This window comes from Nyctereutes procyonoides, unplaced genomic scaffold (genome assembly GCF_905146905.1).
Source record: "Nyctereutes procyonoides isolate TBG_1078 unplaced genomic scaffold, NYPRO_anot_genome, whole genome shotgun sequence".
In the NCBI taxonomy this organism is placed as follows: Eukaryota; Metazoa; Chordata; class Mammalia; order Carnivora; family Canidae; genus Nyctereutes; species Nyctereutes procyonoides.
The window spans coordinates 27,639,261-27,657,040 of record NW_026575133.1 but is presented as its reverse complement, the minus strand read 5'-3'; the positions used below and the strand labels follow the sequence as shown (position 1 = coordinate 27,657,040).

At 45.3% G+C, this 17,780-nt stretch overlaps 1 protein-coding gene across 1 annotated transcript in view; it reads left to right on the top strand.

The window, feature by feature from the left end:
• ADAM12 (ADAM metallopeptidase domain 12) overlaps nucleotides 1-17,563 on the top strand; it is a 340,119-nt gene extending 322,556 nt beyond the window's left edge. The window contains exons 22-23 of the mRNA XM_055300220.1: nucleotides 15,243-15,373; nucleotides 17,356-17,563. Coding sequence (XP_055156195.1) covers nucleotides 15,243-15,373; nucleotides 17,356-17,416 — 192 coding nt within the window. The 3' untranslated portion in view covers nucleotides 17,417-17,563. The remainder of the gene's footprint in view (nucleotides 1-15,242; nucleotides 15,374-17,355) is intronic.
• Nucleotides 17,564-17,780: the final 217 nt, after the last annotated feature.

Here is a 17,780-nt window from a genome sequence, read left to right as displayed (position 1 = left end):
TGAGGTCTCTTTATCCTTCTCCCTTTATCACATAGATGTCTTAACTATTAGCTTTATGTGCACTGAGAATCACTTCAGATGCTGTAATTTAGCTTTCAACCATCAAGCGTAAGTTTTAAAACTTAAGAGTGGTCTACTATTTCTACTCATATATGCACCCTTTCTCTCCTTCCTTTATTCCTGGGTTTCTTTCTCTTATCATTTCCTTTCTGTCTGAGAAACTTCAGCTATTCCATTAAACCAGGTCCACTGGTGAACAAGTTCTTTGGTTTTCCTTCATCCAAAACTGTCTACTTCACCTTAGCTCCTGAAGGATATTTTCACTGGATATCCAATTCTGGGTTGACTGTTCCTTCAACATTGAAAAATGTTCCACTTCCTTCTGGCCTCTGTGGCAATGAGAAATCCACTGAAAAGTTCAGCCTACAGTCTCTGTTCCAGGGAAGAGATGTGGCCTGTGATGGTACACAGGATTGAGAAGCAGGTCTCTGCCATCTCCAGGATGTGGTGGCCAGCTGGGGGTGGAGGGGATGGCTTTTTCTGGCGCCCACCTAGAGCTGGAGTAAGATCAGGTATGGTCAAGATGTTTCTCTCTTACAGAGTCACCCCGTTCCCATCTATTGGCTGGAGACAGAAGGCTTTCCTTGGGCCTCCTTTTGCTCTGGTACTGTTGGCATTTCCAGATTGGGAACCTCTCCAGAGCACAGGCCAAGATATAAAAATGGCAAAAACAAAAACAAGACCTCAGTATTGGGTAGTTCTTGAGTTCTGAGGTCTACAGCCAGTCCATTTATTTTTCTCCAACTTTCAGAGTCTCAGTCAGTTGCTTTATGGATTTTCTCCAGACGTTTTTGTTGCAATTTGCAGGTCTAGGGTGAGGTGTACTTGTTCCATCTTGTCCAGACCTCATTTTTTTTCTATTTCTCTGATTACTGGTACACTTGAACTGCTTTTTATATATCTATTAACCAATGGAATAGCACTAAATTGGCCATCAAAAAACAAAAAGGACCCAAAAAAAGGCTTGATTTGTCAGTGATTTCTCTGCAATAAAAAAAAAAAAAAAAAAAAGCCCGCCATGGCCAATTCCATGCTATCAACGTGATGTCACTAAAGGAGGAGCAGAGAATTGGCGGACCTCAGCTAGCACCAGCCAGCTCCAGCAGAAAGCTGCCATTAACTGTATTTGTTGTATGAACTATCTGTCCCTACCCTTAGCCTATGTTTTTCTATTTGAGAGAGAAGCTTTCTTCCCAATTTGTAAGGGTTCATTTTCTCCTTCAGAGTACTTACCCTCTCCCAGTAATCTATTGTAAACATTTCCTTAATTTATCTTTTCATTTCATTTATGATATTTTGGGGTATAAAAGGAATTCCCACTTTGAATATTAAATTTCTTCACCTCGTGAAGAAATTCTCCGTGCTTACAAAGTCCTCTTTCATTTCACTGCCAGTCAGGATCTACCTCTAGCCTCTTCGTTTATTTTATGGGCTGTTGAGAATTCTTTTACAAGTGTCTGTCTAACCTGTCTTGGATTTACTGTGAAAAGGAAGGCAGTGGGCATGTCCTAAATTTTTCTGGGCGATGGACTTATTCGAGAATCTGATGAAAGCTATGAAATCTCAGAAAACGCACCAGGCCTTGATACTTCACATGCAAATGTCAGATATCCACAGGGCCGCCAACCCCTTCCCCAAAGATTCCCTCAGACTTTGGCTTTTTATGTCTCTCTTTAAGCAACTCGCCTATGCACCATGTCAAACTGGGACTGCCTTTAACAGACCATAGGATCTGAGGCAAGATATTTCCACTTGCTGGTATCTTTTTTTTCCTGACAGCAGTGAATGCCTACAGAAGGCACTCCCTCAAGATTTCCTTTAAAAACAGGCCCTGAAAAAAGGCCTTCATTCTGTTTTATGAAACGAAGGAAATGTTACCCTTTAAACATTAGGAACTGAAAAAATCCACATTTCTCACTCCAGGCTGGTGTCTGTCTGGAGCTTTTCCGAGACATATGATATAGATTAGGCTCACGCTTTCTCTCCCATCACACATAGAGAACTGAAATTAATTCCATGCAGGTGTGGCAAATATTGGGAGGTGGCTCGTGCTTGGCAGCACAGATTGAACCCACTGACTGACGGGTACTTTCGAGTCCCCGTGCCCTGCCCCTCGCAGCTTGACAAAGACAGCTACCTGGCTAGCTGTGCTTCATTTGTCCAAACTTTCCCAAAGGAAAACGTTCTCATGGACGCAATATATACCTCATATCGAAAGGGTCAAAGTCAGGTCTTTATAGAAAACATTTGATCTTTCCATCACACGTTCTGTTTGATTTATAGAAACCAAGGACACTGGGATCAGCTCCCTCTCTTGTCTGCACATACACCCTTCCTGTGTGCCATTTCCTTCTTGGCCAAACGGCCCTCGCGACGCAAGCTTCTCAACCTAACTCCTCAGCCTCGGTCAAGGAAACGAACTTTTCGTTTCCTTTTCATCCTGCCAGCTATTTTAGAGGCAACTTAATGTGGTTGTTCATCTAGCTGCCATGTCCCCCCTGCCTCCCCCAGATCATGAAAGGCAGAAGGCGATCTTGGGAACAGGACAGTAAAAGGAGGACAGCGGGGTCACAGAGGCGTGTGACCATGGACAGTTGTGTGCTTGTGCAGGGGGGACAAGCACAAGGGGGCAGAGGAGCATCACAGGATGCTCATACTGTGTGTGGCCTTGAGCTTGCCCTGCCCTAAAGGGGCACACACTTGATGGGGGGACCAGACCAATCTGTGGAGATTTGCATCCTTCAGGCCACTCTGGAAGCACCCAGTGACTTCTTCTGTGCTCGCTGCTAGGTAGTTCATCTCTAGATCTGGCAGGGAGTGAAGAGGAAGGAAAGGAAATCTGTGCGTGGATCCCAGAGGCTTTGAGAGACCTGGCAATGGTCATCCTTCAGACATTCTCTGTTGTTTTAGCTCTGACTACAAAAGTGTTAAACATCTCTCAACTTTGTGCTTCCCCGGCCACACAAAAAGTCAATTCTACCGTTTTGGTAATTTTTTAAGCAGAGTAATGTGTACAAAGGGGAGAAAACACAATGCCTAGGAAGGGTGGGTCTCGAGCAGAAGTCTGCAAGGACCCTCTCGGGAGGAAGCCACATAAGGTGGCAGGCTCCAGGCTGACACCAGGGCCCGGGAGACGAGAGGTGGGCGCCTGGCAGTTGAAGAGCTGCACAGAATCCAGTGGAAGGATCACTTTCTTGACCACCGACTTCGTGTGTGGAGTCAAGTGAGCTGACTTCCAGGAAGGAGGGAGGCCCCAGGAACACTGGGTGAGCTAGGGACCCCTGGAGGCGAACATCTGACACCAGGTTTTACAGTTTCCTTTCCTCTGTGCCGGTCCCTAGGACATCCTCCAATGTTCAGGGAAGCATGCATCACCACCATGGCCTAGAGCCAGTGCCAGGAGGGTTAGAGAAGGAGGGAGCAGCTGATTTCCAGGGAGAGGACAGCCTCCTGCAGGGTCAGGTGTGAGATGCTGGGACAGGATCTGGACAGTAGTCTGGAGCAGGTGTCAGGTTGGGGGCGGGGGAGGCAGGAGCCTGATAAGAGTGTGGGTGCAGATGGAGCGTCCCCCTGTCACCTAAGAAAGGGTGTCAAGCCACTAAGTCTGAACTGAACAATTAAGTGGGACCCCCAAAAGACTGGAAAATACAAAGACCACTCATATTCTTAACACCAGGGTGTGTAATTTTGCTCCTAGAAGAGAAGAAGGACCAATAGGGACAAACTCATGGGGTTTTCATTAGATTTCTAGAACATATCCACCTGAATTCCTTTATGCGGGTTATTCCGATTAATTGGCCTAATGAATCGGTTTAAAGTTTAAATAAAAACGTCTTCAATGTCACATCTAAGAAATAGATATTTCTGCCAAAAAGAGAAAAAAGAAAAAGATATTTCTGCTCACAGAAAATTACATCTAGAGAGGGCTGTGCTAAGTAGCGGCAGATTGAAATGCAATTTTCTGCTGTCAGATTGAAATGTGCCAGGATTCTAAAGGGAGTATAAGAGGCACCTTCAATCCATAGCCGGGCCATTCTTCTAAAGAGCAAAAACTTCATGGGAGTGTCATTCTCTTAGCATTTCTCTGCATTTTATTTTAAGGATTGCCTCATAAAATGGCATGTGAACCATACCTGCTGATGTGTGGTCATATTTGGCTTAGGGTGCCAAATATGTTTATTTTTTTAAGCCCTTAGTTTCCTGGGAAAATACTAGGAAGTGCTTTCCCTCCGACTCTTATCAGTGAATTCTAATACTGAACTGACTGGCTGGGATTGTTTTTCCAAGATAATAGGAACCGAAAACAAAAGGACAGTTGGATCCATCCTTTAGACTGATTTTTGCTGAATCAAAGTCTTGTCCTGAAAGAGCTGGTAGGCCCATGGGAACATTTGCCAACCCTACTTCTGGCACTGCTTGTCTGGGCTGCGGAAATGTCATCGAGACGGCAACAATGGGATTAATTTCTGGTTTTATTTTATAACCAAATAGTGTATGTGTGCACATACATGTTTGAATGTGTTATTTTACTGATTGTTTTGGTGTAAGGAGCTTTCTATTTGCATCTTAGATGGTTGTAAAATAGAAAACATGTATTGAACACCAATCACATGGCTGGTAGTCCTGAGCCCAGCCCTTCACGGACGTTTCTGACGGTCTTGCAGAGCCTGGGAGCAGATGGCGCCCTCAGCCCCACTTTACAGAGGCTGAACCGAGGAACCGAGGCCCAGGGAAGCCCCCCCACCCCACGCCCAGCTTGGGTAGAGAGGCACCGCCAGCTGGGTAGCTGGAGGGAGGCAGAGACTGTTCTGGTCAACGGTGAAGACTGTAACAGCATAGTTCAGGCCCCTGACCACCTCGGCAATGTTTCATTCATTGTTGCCTCATACAAGGTGGAGTGGGGGGAACCTTCTGGCATCTAGTGGAGGCTTCAGACCGTAACAAGAGAAGGCTGCATTTCTCTTTTCCTTTGCCTGTAACACTAGCATTCTGCGTGTCCTAACTGATCTGTCCTGGAGCCAGTCCTTGTTCAGAACCAGGGCAGCCCTGGAGCTGCACTGGGAATACCAAGAAGGCTTGCATGCATTTTCGGTAGAGGTGGAGATTCTTGGTCCCGTGTTCCTGGCAGGACATTTCTCCTAATCAACACCTTGTCTGTGTCTGTGGAACGTACAACAAACCATATTTTGTAAAATGAGACCGGCTGATCTTGTGCAGGCTCTGCCGAGAAAAGGCTGTGGAGCAACCCAGCGTGGCTCCAGTGGCCCCGGGTGGGGAGGAAGGGGGCATCTAATTCAAGGAGCCCCAGACCCCCCCTCCCCAACCCTCCCCAACATGGGGCACTGAGCCATCCCCCCACCTCCCTGGCCATTACTGGTGAACAACGACTACTCATGCTTTGGGATACAGATGTGAGCGAAACAAATTAACTGAGCTTCTGAGGTTGAGCCCTGACTTTCAAGTCCTCTCCAACGGAATGAACTCAAGCATCCGAATGAGTAAAGACTTGTGTGACCCCTTCTTCTGGCCCGTGTGGGCGTCTGATATTTAAACCAACACTCACAGGGCCCGAGAATCTGACGATTTGGGTCCCTTCTGATCAGAAATGCCAATACGTAATGAGAAAGGGAAATCCACAGGGTCAAGATGTTCTCCCAAGGAAGCGAGATGAGATACAGCAAAGCTGATCCTTATAAAAGCCTTCATTCCGCCAGGCGACCCGAAGCTAACCCCTGAGCTCACGTGCTGGAAAGTGTCCCCCTCGGCCCCATGCCTGCGCGCCGCTTTCCACGTATCACCCTCACGCACATGCCCTCCGAGATCCATCCTGGCCCGTGTTTTCCGCAGTCCTCCCGGGGGCCTCCACGCTCACCTGCTCCCTCGGCCCGGAGTAACCTTGCTACTTGCCCCGTCCCACTTCAGAAGGCACCGATGGCTTGTGCATCTCCGGGCACACCTACGTCCACCTACGTCCAGCATAATAGATGTGAGGGGAATCTGCGGAGTGGCTGTGAATTTTAAGTAGTAGAGCAATAAGCCTTGTCACAGCGTCGGTTATTCCCCTGGGGCCGTCCCACTCCATGAGTCACGGGTTCATAAAAATCTGAGTCCCTTCCTCCTGTCAATCTAAAATGCAGCTACCAAGGTCTTGGACACCTGCTGACCTCTCCCCGCCACCTGCGCAGCACTCCCAGAAAGCTCAACCAAAATTTCTCTGGTTTCATATCCTACCCCCCGCTACTCATGTGACAAACCCACCCAATGTCCTTAAAAGCATCTGACACGTGTGGAAGCACCCGTATCTCTCTGGAGAGGAGTAACTTAGAGGAAGGCCATTCAAACGATGACAGTACTCTAAGGGGTGTTTGCTTTCCACTCATTTAGGAGGTTCCTAGAAGCATGCAAGCCTTTCATGAAAAAAGTGATGCCTATTTTATTTTACCCTTTATGTTTTTTAATAGGTCAGGTGTGCCCATAATTACAAATTCCAACAGTACAAAGGGTTCCTTAGAAAACAATGGTCTCCCCCCGACCTCCGCCACCAGGCTTCCTTTCCCAGAAGCATGGTCACTAAGCTTTCGTAAGCTGCAGCTTGGAATATGGATGAAGGCCTCATTTCTACTCTGTCTCTCTCTACAGAGAGAGATTATTGAAAATTTGGGAATTTTCAAACATGCAAAATTGGAGAAAAGAGTGCAATGAAACGCCGTCTGCCCGACACCCACCTTCAGCACCTGCCAGCTTGCTGGCACTCTTTTGTCATCTTAGATTCTTGTTTGGAACTCAAATGGCAGCCCACCCCGGCCTCTCTGGTGCTCTGCTCATTCCCGATCAGTGCTACAAGGGTCCACCTCATTGTTTTGGCTACTTTGTGTTTCATTGTGGAACCATCCCATAAAGTATTCATCCTGTCCTTTGCTGAGAGCCACGTGGGTTGTTTCCAATCATTTGCTGCATCAGACAGACGTGTCCTTGCCCGGGGACCTCAGGGCTGCACAGAGGACATCTGTGGGGTAGCATCCTGGGAGCACAATGGCCGTATGATCTGATTAAGTGGAACGGCCCCAAAAAGAGTCCTGCCGATTTCTACTCCCCAACTCCCCACCAACACGGCGTTCAGAGATTTTGCTTACTTTTGCCAATAGGTAAAATAAATGTATCTACATTTCTCTTTCCATAAATGAGGCAAAACCTCTTTTTGAAGGCTTAAGATCCATTTGTGGTGTTCTTTTTCCCTTTTCGTGGACTGTCTTTTTGTGTCCCCTGCCATCTCATTGTCCTCTCAGAAAGGACACCCAAAGAATTCAAGCATTTTTGTCTCTTATTCTTTGATTATCTTTTTTTTTTCTTACAGTGAAATGTTTGATCCATCTGCCATGGATGGTGGTGTATAAAATGAAGTAGGAATCCGCCTCCCTTTTTCTGGAGGGCCCCCTGAGTAATCCTCAACCCTGTTTCTTGAGTCTGGATGCTGTTTTGTCCCTTCCCGGCCTGTGTTTTATTAGCGTTCCCCGGCTCCTCAGCAGCCCCAGCCCACCCACAGGAGCTGGCTGGGGGCCTGGTAGGCAGTGTGGCCTCCTGGTTCCTGCCCTTCGGCCGCAGAAGCGCCCCCTCGGTGCCCCCAGCACATGCCGGACAGTGCACCTGCCTCTCGGGGCTTCGCAGCCATTGCACAAAAGTATCTAACATTAGCCTGCAGTGTGATGAGTCTCTGCTAAATGATAGCTATTCATTTCTCTAATGTATTCTTTTCTCCTTTTATCATTTCCTTCCATCCTTAGGTTTATTTCTCTAACTTCTTAGACCCTTACCTCATTTCTGTTCATACTTCATTTATTTATTTTATGTATACATTACCAAATAAGCATTGGAGTCTAGGAATTTCCCTCCAAACACTGCATTGTCTGTGCTCACTGGGTCTGATTTGTACTGTTCTCAATATTTATATTTTTAAAATAACCTACACTTCCCCTTTTGCTTTGTTCTTTGGCCCAAAACTTGAAATTATTTTCCTTTTTGTTGTCATGAATTCTTAAGACATTTAAAACACGGAAAAGTGAAAATAATCTAGAATTCACCCACATCTATACTACACAGAAACAACCCGTTGTGATCTCCATGTTTTTCTACGCATGTGCCTACTTAAATCTCAGAGGATATGCACTGTTTCCTTTATTTTTTTTATTTTTATTTTTTGCACTGTTTCCTTTAAAAAAAAAAAATAGGAAAAACAGAGCAGTCCAGACAAAGTCACTGTGACTACCTCAGATACAATCACTTTTGTGGGTTGGTGGTGATATTTTTATGGAGCCTTTTCAATACTTTTACATAGATATCCAAAGAACATATGGAATACTTCAATTTACATGAATGGTATAAAACTACAATTAGCTTCACACAGTTTGCACTTACATTCAACTGTATTTCACTTTTTTCTTACATTGAAGTACAGCTGATGCAGAATGTTACATTAGTTTCGGGTGCACAACACAGGCACCTGACCACTCCATACTGAGGCTGTGCTCACAAGTGTCACTCCCGTCTGTCACCATGCACGCCATGACCGTAGCCTGGACTGTATTCCCTGTTGTGCCTCTCATCCCCATTTTTTATTCATTACATAACTGGAAGCCTGTGCCCCCCCACTCCCCTTCACACATTTTTGTCCATTCTCCTACTTCTCTCCCCTCTGGCAACCACCAGTTTTGTTCTCTATTTATGGATTGGTTTCTGCTTTATTTGTTCACTTGTGGTTTGTTTGTTGTTTTTTGTTTTTTTTTTTTTTAGATTACACATTTAGATTCCACAAGTGAAATCAAAAGGTCTTTGTCTTTCTCTGCCGTATTTCACTTAGTATAATACCCTCTAGGATCTCCTTCTTGTTTATGGCCAAGTAATATTCCATTGTACATCTCTGCCACATCTTCTTTATCCACCCATCTGCTGATGGACCCATGGCTGATTCCATGCCTTGGCTTTTGTAAATAATGCTGTGACAAACATACGGGTGTATATATCTTTGCAAATTAGTGTTATCGTTTTCTTTGGGTAAATCCCCAGTAGTAGAATTACTGAATCATATGATAATTCTATTTTAATGTTTTGAGGAACCTCGGTACTGTTTTCCACAGCGGCCGCACCAATTTACATTCCCACCAGCAGTGCAGGAGGAACTGTTTCCTCCACATCCTCACCAACACTTGTTATTGCTTAGTTTTTGCAGACTAGCCATTCCGATGCATGAGGTGGTATCTCATTGTGGTTTTGATTTGCATTTCCCTGATAGTCAGTGATGTTGAGCATCTTTTCATGTGTCTGTTGGTCATCTGCAGGTCTTTGGAAAATGTCCATTCAGATCCTCTGCCCATGTTTTAATTGGATTTTTTTTGGTGTTGAGTTGTGTAAGTTCTTCATATATTTTGGATATTAACTCCTTATTAGATCTGTCATTTGCAAATATCTTCTCCCATTCAGTAGGTTGCCTTTTCATTTTGTTTGCTCCTTTGCTGTGTAAAGAGTTTTCATTTGGGTGTAGTCCCAATAGTTGACTCGTGACTCCCTTGCCTAAGAAGACATAATCAGAAAAAAATGTTGTTAAAGCTGATGTCGAGATTACTGCCTATGGTCTCTTCTAGGAGTTTTATGATCTCAGATCTCACATTTAGGTCTGTAACCCATTTTGAGTTTATTTTTGTGTCTAGTATAAGGAAGTGGTCCAGTTTTCCCAGCACCATTTACTAAAGACACTCATTCCCCCATCATATATTCTTGCCTCCTTTGTCATAGATTGACCAGATAAGCATGGGTTTATTTCTGGGCTCTCTGTTCTGTTCCATTAATCAATGTGTCCATTTTTGTACCATATCGTTTTATTATAGCTTGCTAGTATATCTTAAAATACTTCCAGCTTCGTTCTCCTTTCTCAAGGTTGCTTTGGCTATTTGGGGTCTTCTGTGGTTCCATATAAATTTTAGTATTATCTGTCCTAGTTTGTGAAAAGTGCTATTGGTATTTTGATAGGAATTGCATTGAATCTGTAGACTTCTTTGAGTGGTATGGATATTTTAATAATATTGACTTTTCTAATCCATGAGCATAGAATAGCTTTCTATTTGTGTCATCTTCAGTTTCCTTCATCAGTGTCTTATACTTTTCAGAGTACAGGTCTGTCACTTCCTTGGTTAAGTGTATTCTTAGATATTTTCTTCTTTTTTGATGCAATTATGTTTTACTTTGTTTCTAGAAATTTTATTATTCAAATACGCTGGCTTGTCTTTAAACACAGAAAATTTGTTCAAATAATTTCACAATCTGAAGTCTTTGGGTATGTTACTCCTGAGGTTCCTTTCACAATTCCTTGTTTCTTTGTATGCTTGGTAATTTTTTCCTATGAGCTGCTTATTTTTCTGGAAAATTATCTAGAAAACTACCTGGGAGTTCTTTGAGAACTAGGATGAAGGTGTGACCCTCCAGAGAGGATGTATTTTGCTTCTGCCTGGCTCCTGGAAGCAGTAACCATTTGAGACCCCTCTCTCTAAATGGCTTGGGCTTGAGCCACTGAGGGGATGTGATCTCAGCTTCAGGTCCTCAAGGGCAATTTGTTGTTAGAGGTTTATTTTCCAACAGTTTCAGTGGTTTTAGAGAGAGAATAGGTCAAAATAACTAGCCTGCCATATTTCCAGAAATGGAAGATTCACCTCCCAACTCTAGTTTGTTCTGTAGTATCTCCATTATCATACTTTGTGACATCCTGTTCTGTAGCCATAAGCATCAGTTTTGTTAGATGCAGGTCTACACTGATTCAATGCTCATGGACAATCTTTTTGCCATGTATTCATTCGTTTCCTGGCTAGCTGATGTCATTCTAGTGTACATCCTTCCCCAAGAGTTCCACAGGTGGCTACTCCCTGAAGCTTTCCATGTTCAAAGACATTTGGCTGTTGTTTTCACTTCTCAGCGATAATGTGCATATAAAAATAATGGAGCACACTTTGTCTTCCCAAAACTCTTCCCCGTGGTCTTCCTCTCTCTCCCCTGGAGAAATCAGAAGCTGGCTTTTTTCTACCCTTTGAAGTGATGGGATTTGGTATCCTCACTGTCCAATAACTTCTATAGGTGATATCTTACTATTGGGGAGTTGAATTCATTTCTCTGAGGGAAATTGTGTGCACTTCTAATCATAGATTTGAAACTCTTTTTTTCAGGAAAGTTCTTTTGAAATCAGTGTATTTTTTCTATCTACTCAGATCCTTTAAGTGACACCATTTTTATGTATGTTGTGTCACCTTTGCTGTGGTCTTTATTTTACTATTGAACTTTTCACTTCTCTCAGCTCAGACCTCACAGCCCTGTGTTCAATATGATTTTCATCCTTGGTTTTCATGGTTTTCCTCTTCCCCTTTTGAGCTTTGCTACCTCCTTTGTCATTTCTGTGTATATACATTTTTGCAGGGTGGGTTCTTAACTTTCCCTTTTTCCCTAATGCGTCCGCCTCCTGCTTAAGGGTAGGGAGTTCTTCCTGGAAAACCAGTCTCAAGACAGCTGAGGAAAAGATGAGGCTGGTGCTGAGGTCTTTGAGAGAGTGGTCTGGCCTTCCCTGCTCCCAACACAGACCTACTCCAGGTTTGCACAGATGGCTGGACCTGTCTACACTGCTGTTTGTTCAGTCCAGATACATCATGCTATGTGCTTACTCCTCATGCCTGTTTCATGCAAAAGGGCCTGATTTTCTCTTCTGCACTGTATCAGGTTGGCCATGGCAGGATCTTCTCCTTTCTCAAGGCCTTTCTTCACCCTGGCCTGCTGGACACTTTGCCCCCTTTTTATATAGATTTGGGGTTGTAACTTTTCCTCCATTTTGCTCCTTTCCATGCATTTTCTTAAATGTTTTCAGGTACTTTCAAAAAGAAAGATCAAGGTCTTTGGTCAAGGTCATCTTATAGACAGGTGTGTGTTCTTTTAAGAGAGATTTGTGGAGACCTCTGCTTTTTTTGAAGAAAGAATAAAGAAATTGCACCATTTCCCTGAGAACTGGTTATCCTTGGACTGATCTTTAAATATATTCCTCACAGATCCAGAGAGGCCGAGTGGAGAGGGTGAGGCTGATGCTACCCCTGGCCCTGCATGAGCTTGTCAGGGACAGCCGTGGCATCCCTGGCATTTTCCTGTGATAGAAGTCACTGGATAAGCAGGATCCATTTACTCTTGCTTACACAGAGGTAGATAACAGTTGAGAATTCTTTGATGATGGTCAAGGTAGAGGATTCTTTTTGGATTTTAAAATTTATTCTCAACCCTCTAAAACTTTGAAATATGTGGCTGCTGCAAAAACAGCAGAATGTGGACAAATGGGACAGTTCTATTTAATGTAGATCTCGATTTTCCTCCAATATCAGGAGGTTGAAAAGGGAGAGAGTGGGGAGGGGAGGTCTGCATTCCTGATTTTTAATAGGTCTACAGGAATATTTGAGTGTGAACAACCTGGCTGGAGTCCTTTCTCCATTCTGATGACTCTTTGTGGCCAGGCTGGACTTTTCTGGGAAACTGAGGTTCAGGTTTGCAAAGGCAGCATGAAAATATGCAATGCCTGACAGAGTGTGTGGGAATCCTACTCCTTCCTACAAAGTCATAGCCTCTGCAGCTGTGCTTCTCCCCACCTGTGTATAGGCTCCACATCACCATGCCTGATTATCTGAGAAAGGAGAACCCATCATCTTTCACTAGCTCCACTGTCCTAGTGGGCCTGTTTGGGCCTGGCAGGAAATAGACCACTCACCTAGGCAGCATCTGTGAGTGTGACCTATTTCATAGTGGATCAATGTCTCGTGGATCCCAAGGCTTGAGGTCAGAACTTTCGATCAACATTTCCACTGTTTGGGCTTTGGTCACTGTAGTGACCATACAGTTTATCCTTTAAACCAGGACATAGCTGAGTTGTGATTAATAATTAAACAGGGCCATAAACATAAATTGCAGATGTCCCAAACAAAGCGGAATGAATGGCCAAGCTAACTATCTCCTGGGTTTCCGTGATAAATCCAAATGGATTATGATACATTATAACAGGGATCTCACTTTTTCTCCAGCACGGCCATAAAAAGCTGATGTTATCTTTATTACCAAGACCAGATACTTATTCATTCTTAGCAGCAAAACTAGTATCACTTAGTAATGAATCATTTAAACCTCAATGCCTTTCAGTTTTATAGGTGCGTGCATTCATTTTTTACATTACACACTAATATCTTGCTCGTAGTTTTCTGCCATCTTCTAGGGAATGGAGCTTAATTTATTCCCATAGTTTATTACCCGAGGATTGTTGGTAGGATTGCAGTACTTTTAGATGGTAAATTTATTCCATCGTTAATAGCTGCGGTACAGCAGTAGCAGCTAACACCTACTCCTTGGACACTGTACTAGGGCCTGTGCGGAGAGCTTCCCAGCTCACAGTCCTCGCATCCACCCCCTGAGAAAGGTACAGTTAGCACCCCATCTCCATGACTTTGAGGCTGAGTAACGCCTGTATTTGCAGAGCCTGGTTGAGTATACAAACCGCCTGTCCCCAATATGCACTCAGGCACGTTAGATGGTCTGTGGGCCTACTTAAGGGATGTGCTCTACTTTGTTTCCTTTAATAAGAACTGGTATAGAAATGTCACTTTGAAGTCTGCCTTGATCGGTGGCCCATTGCTCGTTGTTTCAACTTGGCATATCTTCCATACAGCTGTGGTTCCCAGACTTCTGGGGTTGCTTCCTTCACTTACAGAGATATGTTAAATGGTGGTTGTACACTTTGCATTCTTTCAACTGAGCTCCATTTGCTGAGGAAATGTAATTTTAGTGGGATAAGTACTGTGAGAAACTTCAAGTCACATGTTTCAGAGTCCTCTTGAGTGGTCCTGGAAGTATGGAACTGCGGGTCCTGTGCCAGTGAAGTAGATCATCTGTTAGGACATCCTGTCTCTCCCTTGAGGTTCTAGCATCATTTCCTACACACTTGCTGTACATTCGTGAGTGCTTCTAGGCTCCAAGGACCAGAGGAGAAGGTGTCTTGGCACCTATGTTCACTGTGGGCCAAGAGGAGAACCCGGTGAAGCCTTAACTGTCTTCCCACCCAGTACCCCCTTTTCTCAGAGTAGTCAGGGGAAGAGTCCCTTGAAAACAAGTGATTTGTGGTTTTACTGTTCTGTTTGTTGCTTTTCTTCTATTTCCATTAAGAAGCATTTTAAAATTTGTGGCATCAGGGAATGCTGATGGTATTAATAGTGATCTGTGTTCTGGGAGCTTCCTAGGCATCATTTTATGTAGTCCACATCACAATACTCAAAACCTCCAAATACTCCAAACCTCAATTTCTCCCCCTAAAAAATGAGAGGAAAAAGTGCTTATCAAGTGACTGGCACAGTCCCAAAGCATTGGTCTTCAGATAAAGCCCGGTGTAGACACACCCAAGTTCATGTTCTGGTCAATGTGACACCTTTCCAGTGGCTTCCTTGTAGTCTGAATACTTGTCCCTCAAAACACAGTTCTTAGAGTTTCCTCCTACTTGTCACTTTGTGGGGCAACTGTGTGAGTTTGTGATTCTTTGAACTAGGTATTTTGGTAGAAGAATTTTGGTGCATTTCACTCAGTGATCTGGATCAACATTGGATATCCTGACCCTATGGTGGAGGAAAGATGATCATTTTGGTCAGTGAATTCATTCACAGTTGAACGAATTGTTTCACAATTCTGGAAAACTTGAATAAACGATGTTTAAGAAGATTTTTGTCAACCTCTCAATTTGAGGCCTTTATAAAGCGAAAGGCAGCCTAAAGACACAGAAACACTTACATCCTCCAGGTAGCATTGGCCCAGAAATGCCATATCAACTGTACTCCCAAGGCCTGTGAACAGTGTGGCCTCAGAAGACACTCTGAGTGTTTGTGACTGTGCGATACTACTGATAAATCTTTTATGGGTTAGAGAAAACATTGGCAAGGAGATAGACAAAGGTCAACAGCGTGGGCGGTGAGAGGACGTGTTCAGAAAGTTTGCTCAGGATGTGAAACCTGCGAAGCCCAGCACCAGGCCCCATTTCTCCCGGTTCCCACCTCACACAGGACTCTGGCGGCTCCTGAGGTCAGGGTCTGGTCCCGCCTCACAGAGATGGGTGGTCATACATATGCTGTGATTTATTGCAGGGAACTCGTAAGCCAAACCCTCCTCAGAAGCCTCTGCCTGCAGATCCTTTGAGCAAGACAACCCGGCTCACCAGCGCCTCAGCCAGGGCCCCGGGACAGCAGGAGTCCGGGCTCCGCCTGGTGCCCCTCAGGTGGGTGTGAGAGCTGAGCCCATCTTTTCCTCCCCAGCACTGACCCGTGCTTTCCAGGCCCTGTCAGGACATAGGCCTGGTAGTCTCGGCCAGCCTTGTGGGAACAGCAGAAAATAGTGGCCAAAGCAGATAGGAGCATGACCAGGAGGCAGTCACAAGCTTATAATCCCTGGGATGCCCCAGTGTCCCTAAGAGATGAAACCAAGATCAAGTAGAACTAGAGAGCGTGCCCTGGAAAGCTGTGGCCCTTGAGATGGGCCGGGCCCTGTGCCCCAGAGAGATGAACAACAACCAAGCAGTGTGATACTCTAAAGGCTGAACCCACCTCCAAAACCATCTTAAACCTTCATAAACTGTGCCCCATCCCTGGGTCCTGAGAAAGTAGGTGAGGGAGAGGGAGGTCCCAGATGGATGAGGGAGGTGGGGTGGGGAGTGAGCTCCTGAACACCTGGCACAACCGGGAGCTTCTCCATCTAATTAACAGAAGGAAGCACCTTTAGAGACTGTTCCCGAGCCGTGGTCCTCACTTGCCCTGTCCAGAGGACGAGGAAGGCAGACTCCTGGCACAGGGGGTTAAGCGGTCATGCCCGGGGCTGGGCCATGCTGGTTTTCAAGAGCTATTACATTTCCAGGAATTTTGCAAGCTAGCTGTTAAACCTAGCCACGATTTAAAGTATATAAACTCCAAATGATACAAATCACAGGAAAACAAATGTAAAATGCTCAAAATTCCTTTTTTTGTTTTGTTTTGTTTTACATCTTACTATCACCTATGCTCTGGAGGTTACATGCAGCTGTTTGCATTGGTGGAAAGGCCATGGCTGGGGGCCAGTGTGCAGCTCCTCGCTCATGCAGCCAGAGGATTTACACCCTGGAAACAGACAAAGGTTACAGATCAGCCCCCCTCCCTCCCCACAGTGGGTAGGTTAGACCCGCAGCCAAAACACCCTTCTGACACGCATACCCCCTTGGCAGGAAGCTTGCTGAATGAGCTCGAAAGAACCCAAGGTAGGGTGTTGGCCAGGCCCTGGGCTCAATAATTCAGTGTCTCCAATGGGGAAGACACACGTTCATGATGTCATTACAGCTTTTGGGAAAAATGCTTGGCCTGTGGGAGAGCAAACTGCCTCATAAATCCCAGAGATAACGCCGGTCACGGGGGCAGAACAGTGGTTTAATTCCCAACCGCACAAATACAGCAAGATTGCAGAGCATCCGAATTATTTCACTGTGGTTCGTATGCCGTTCTTAACGTTACTTTTCTTGCTCAAAAGCAAAAGCACCCCTTACATGGACACGATGAGGGGAAGACGGGGAAGGCCCGCTGGGTAAAATGCCATCAAGCAGTGGCCAGTCATCGCCTCTGCTGGCCACTGACACCGGTACAAGTGGGTGTTGTCTTGGTCTCAAAGGGGAAGAATTTGTTTTTGAGGGATCCCACAGGCCCAGCTCTGCTCCCCGGATGCACACAGGCTAATCCACTCACTGCAGACACATGTGGGAGGGGGACCACGCAGTGTCCCAAATGCCAAGTAGCTCAGTCTCTTTTCCTCTTGCTACACCTGTATGGATAGACACGGCTCCTACGGCTGTATGTGTTCATGAAATTCATCGCTAAAATCTATTTCACCTTTCTTTCCTTTTTTCACGTGGCTGCTAGCAAAGGTTCAGTTAGAGATGTGGCTTCTGTTTCTCTAGTTAGTGGGCGCCGTTCTAGGGGCAGCTCGCAGAGGGGACGGAGCACGTTGGCGGGGGCTCGTCTAGTGGCCAGCTGGCACAAATGCCAGCAGTCCCACAGCCTGGACCAGGGTCCCTCGGTGGGGCCCCACCACCCTGCCACATGCAGAGCCATACGCACTGGGCTGGTCCCCAAGGCCCTGGAGGTCTGGCAAGGACACCCCAACAACCACAGACGTCTGTACCTACAGAGGCCGCCTGCAGGGCCGCCACCTACAATCTTGTTCTCTCTTCTCTCGCTGCAGACCTGTTCCGAGACACCCGCCTCAAGGGCCCAGGCCCCCCCACACCGCCTGTACTAAGTGAGAAGCAAGTTGACACCTTTTTTCAACAGTGAAGACAGAAGTTTGCACTATCTTTCAACTCCAGTTGGAGTTAGTTTTTTGTACCAACTTTTAGAATTTTTTTTTTAATGTTTAAAACACCATTATTTTAAGAATTTTGAGCTACTGCCGTCGGTGCTGTGCTGTGCTATGGTGCTCTGTATACTTGCTCAGGTACTTGTAAATTATTAATTTATGCCGATGTCTGTTGCAGTGCGGTGCGCTGTGGGAGGCATTTTTACCATCACTGAGTTTTCCACGGAAGGAAGGCTTGTGTGCTCTCAATAGTGAACTTGAACTATCCTGCTTTATGGGATTCTGGACAGGATGTTTACCTTTCTGATCGA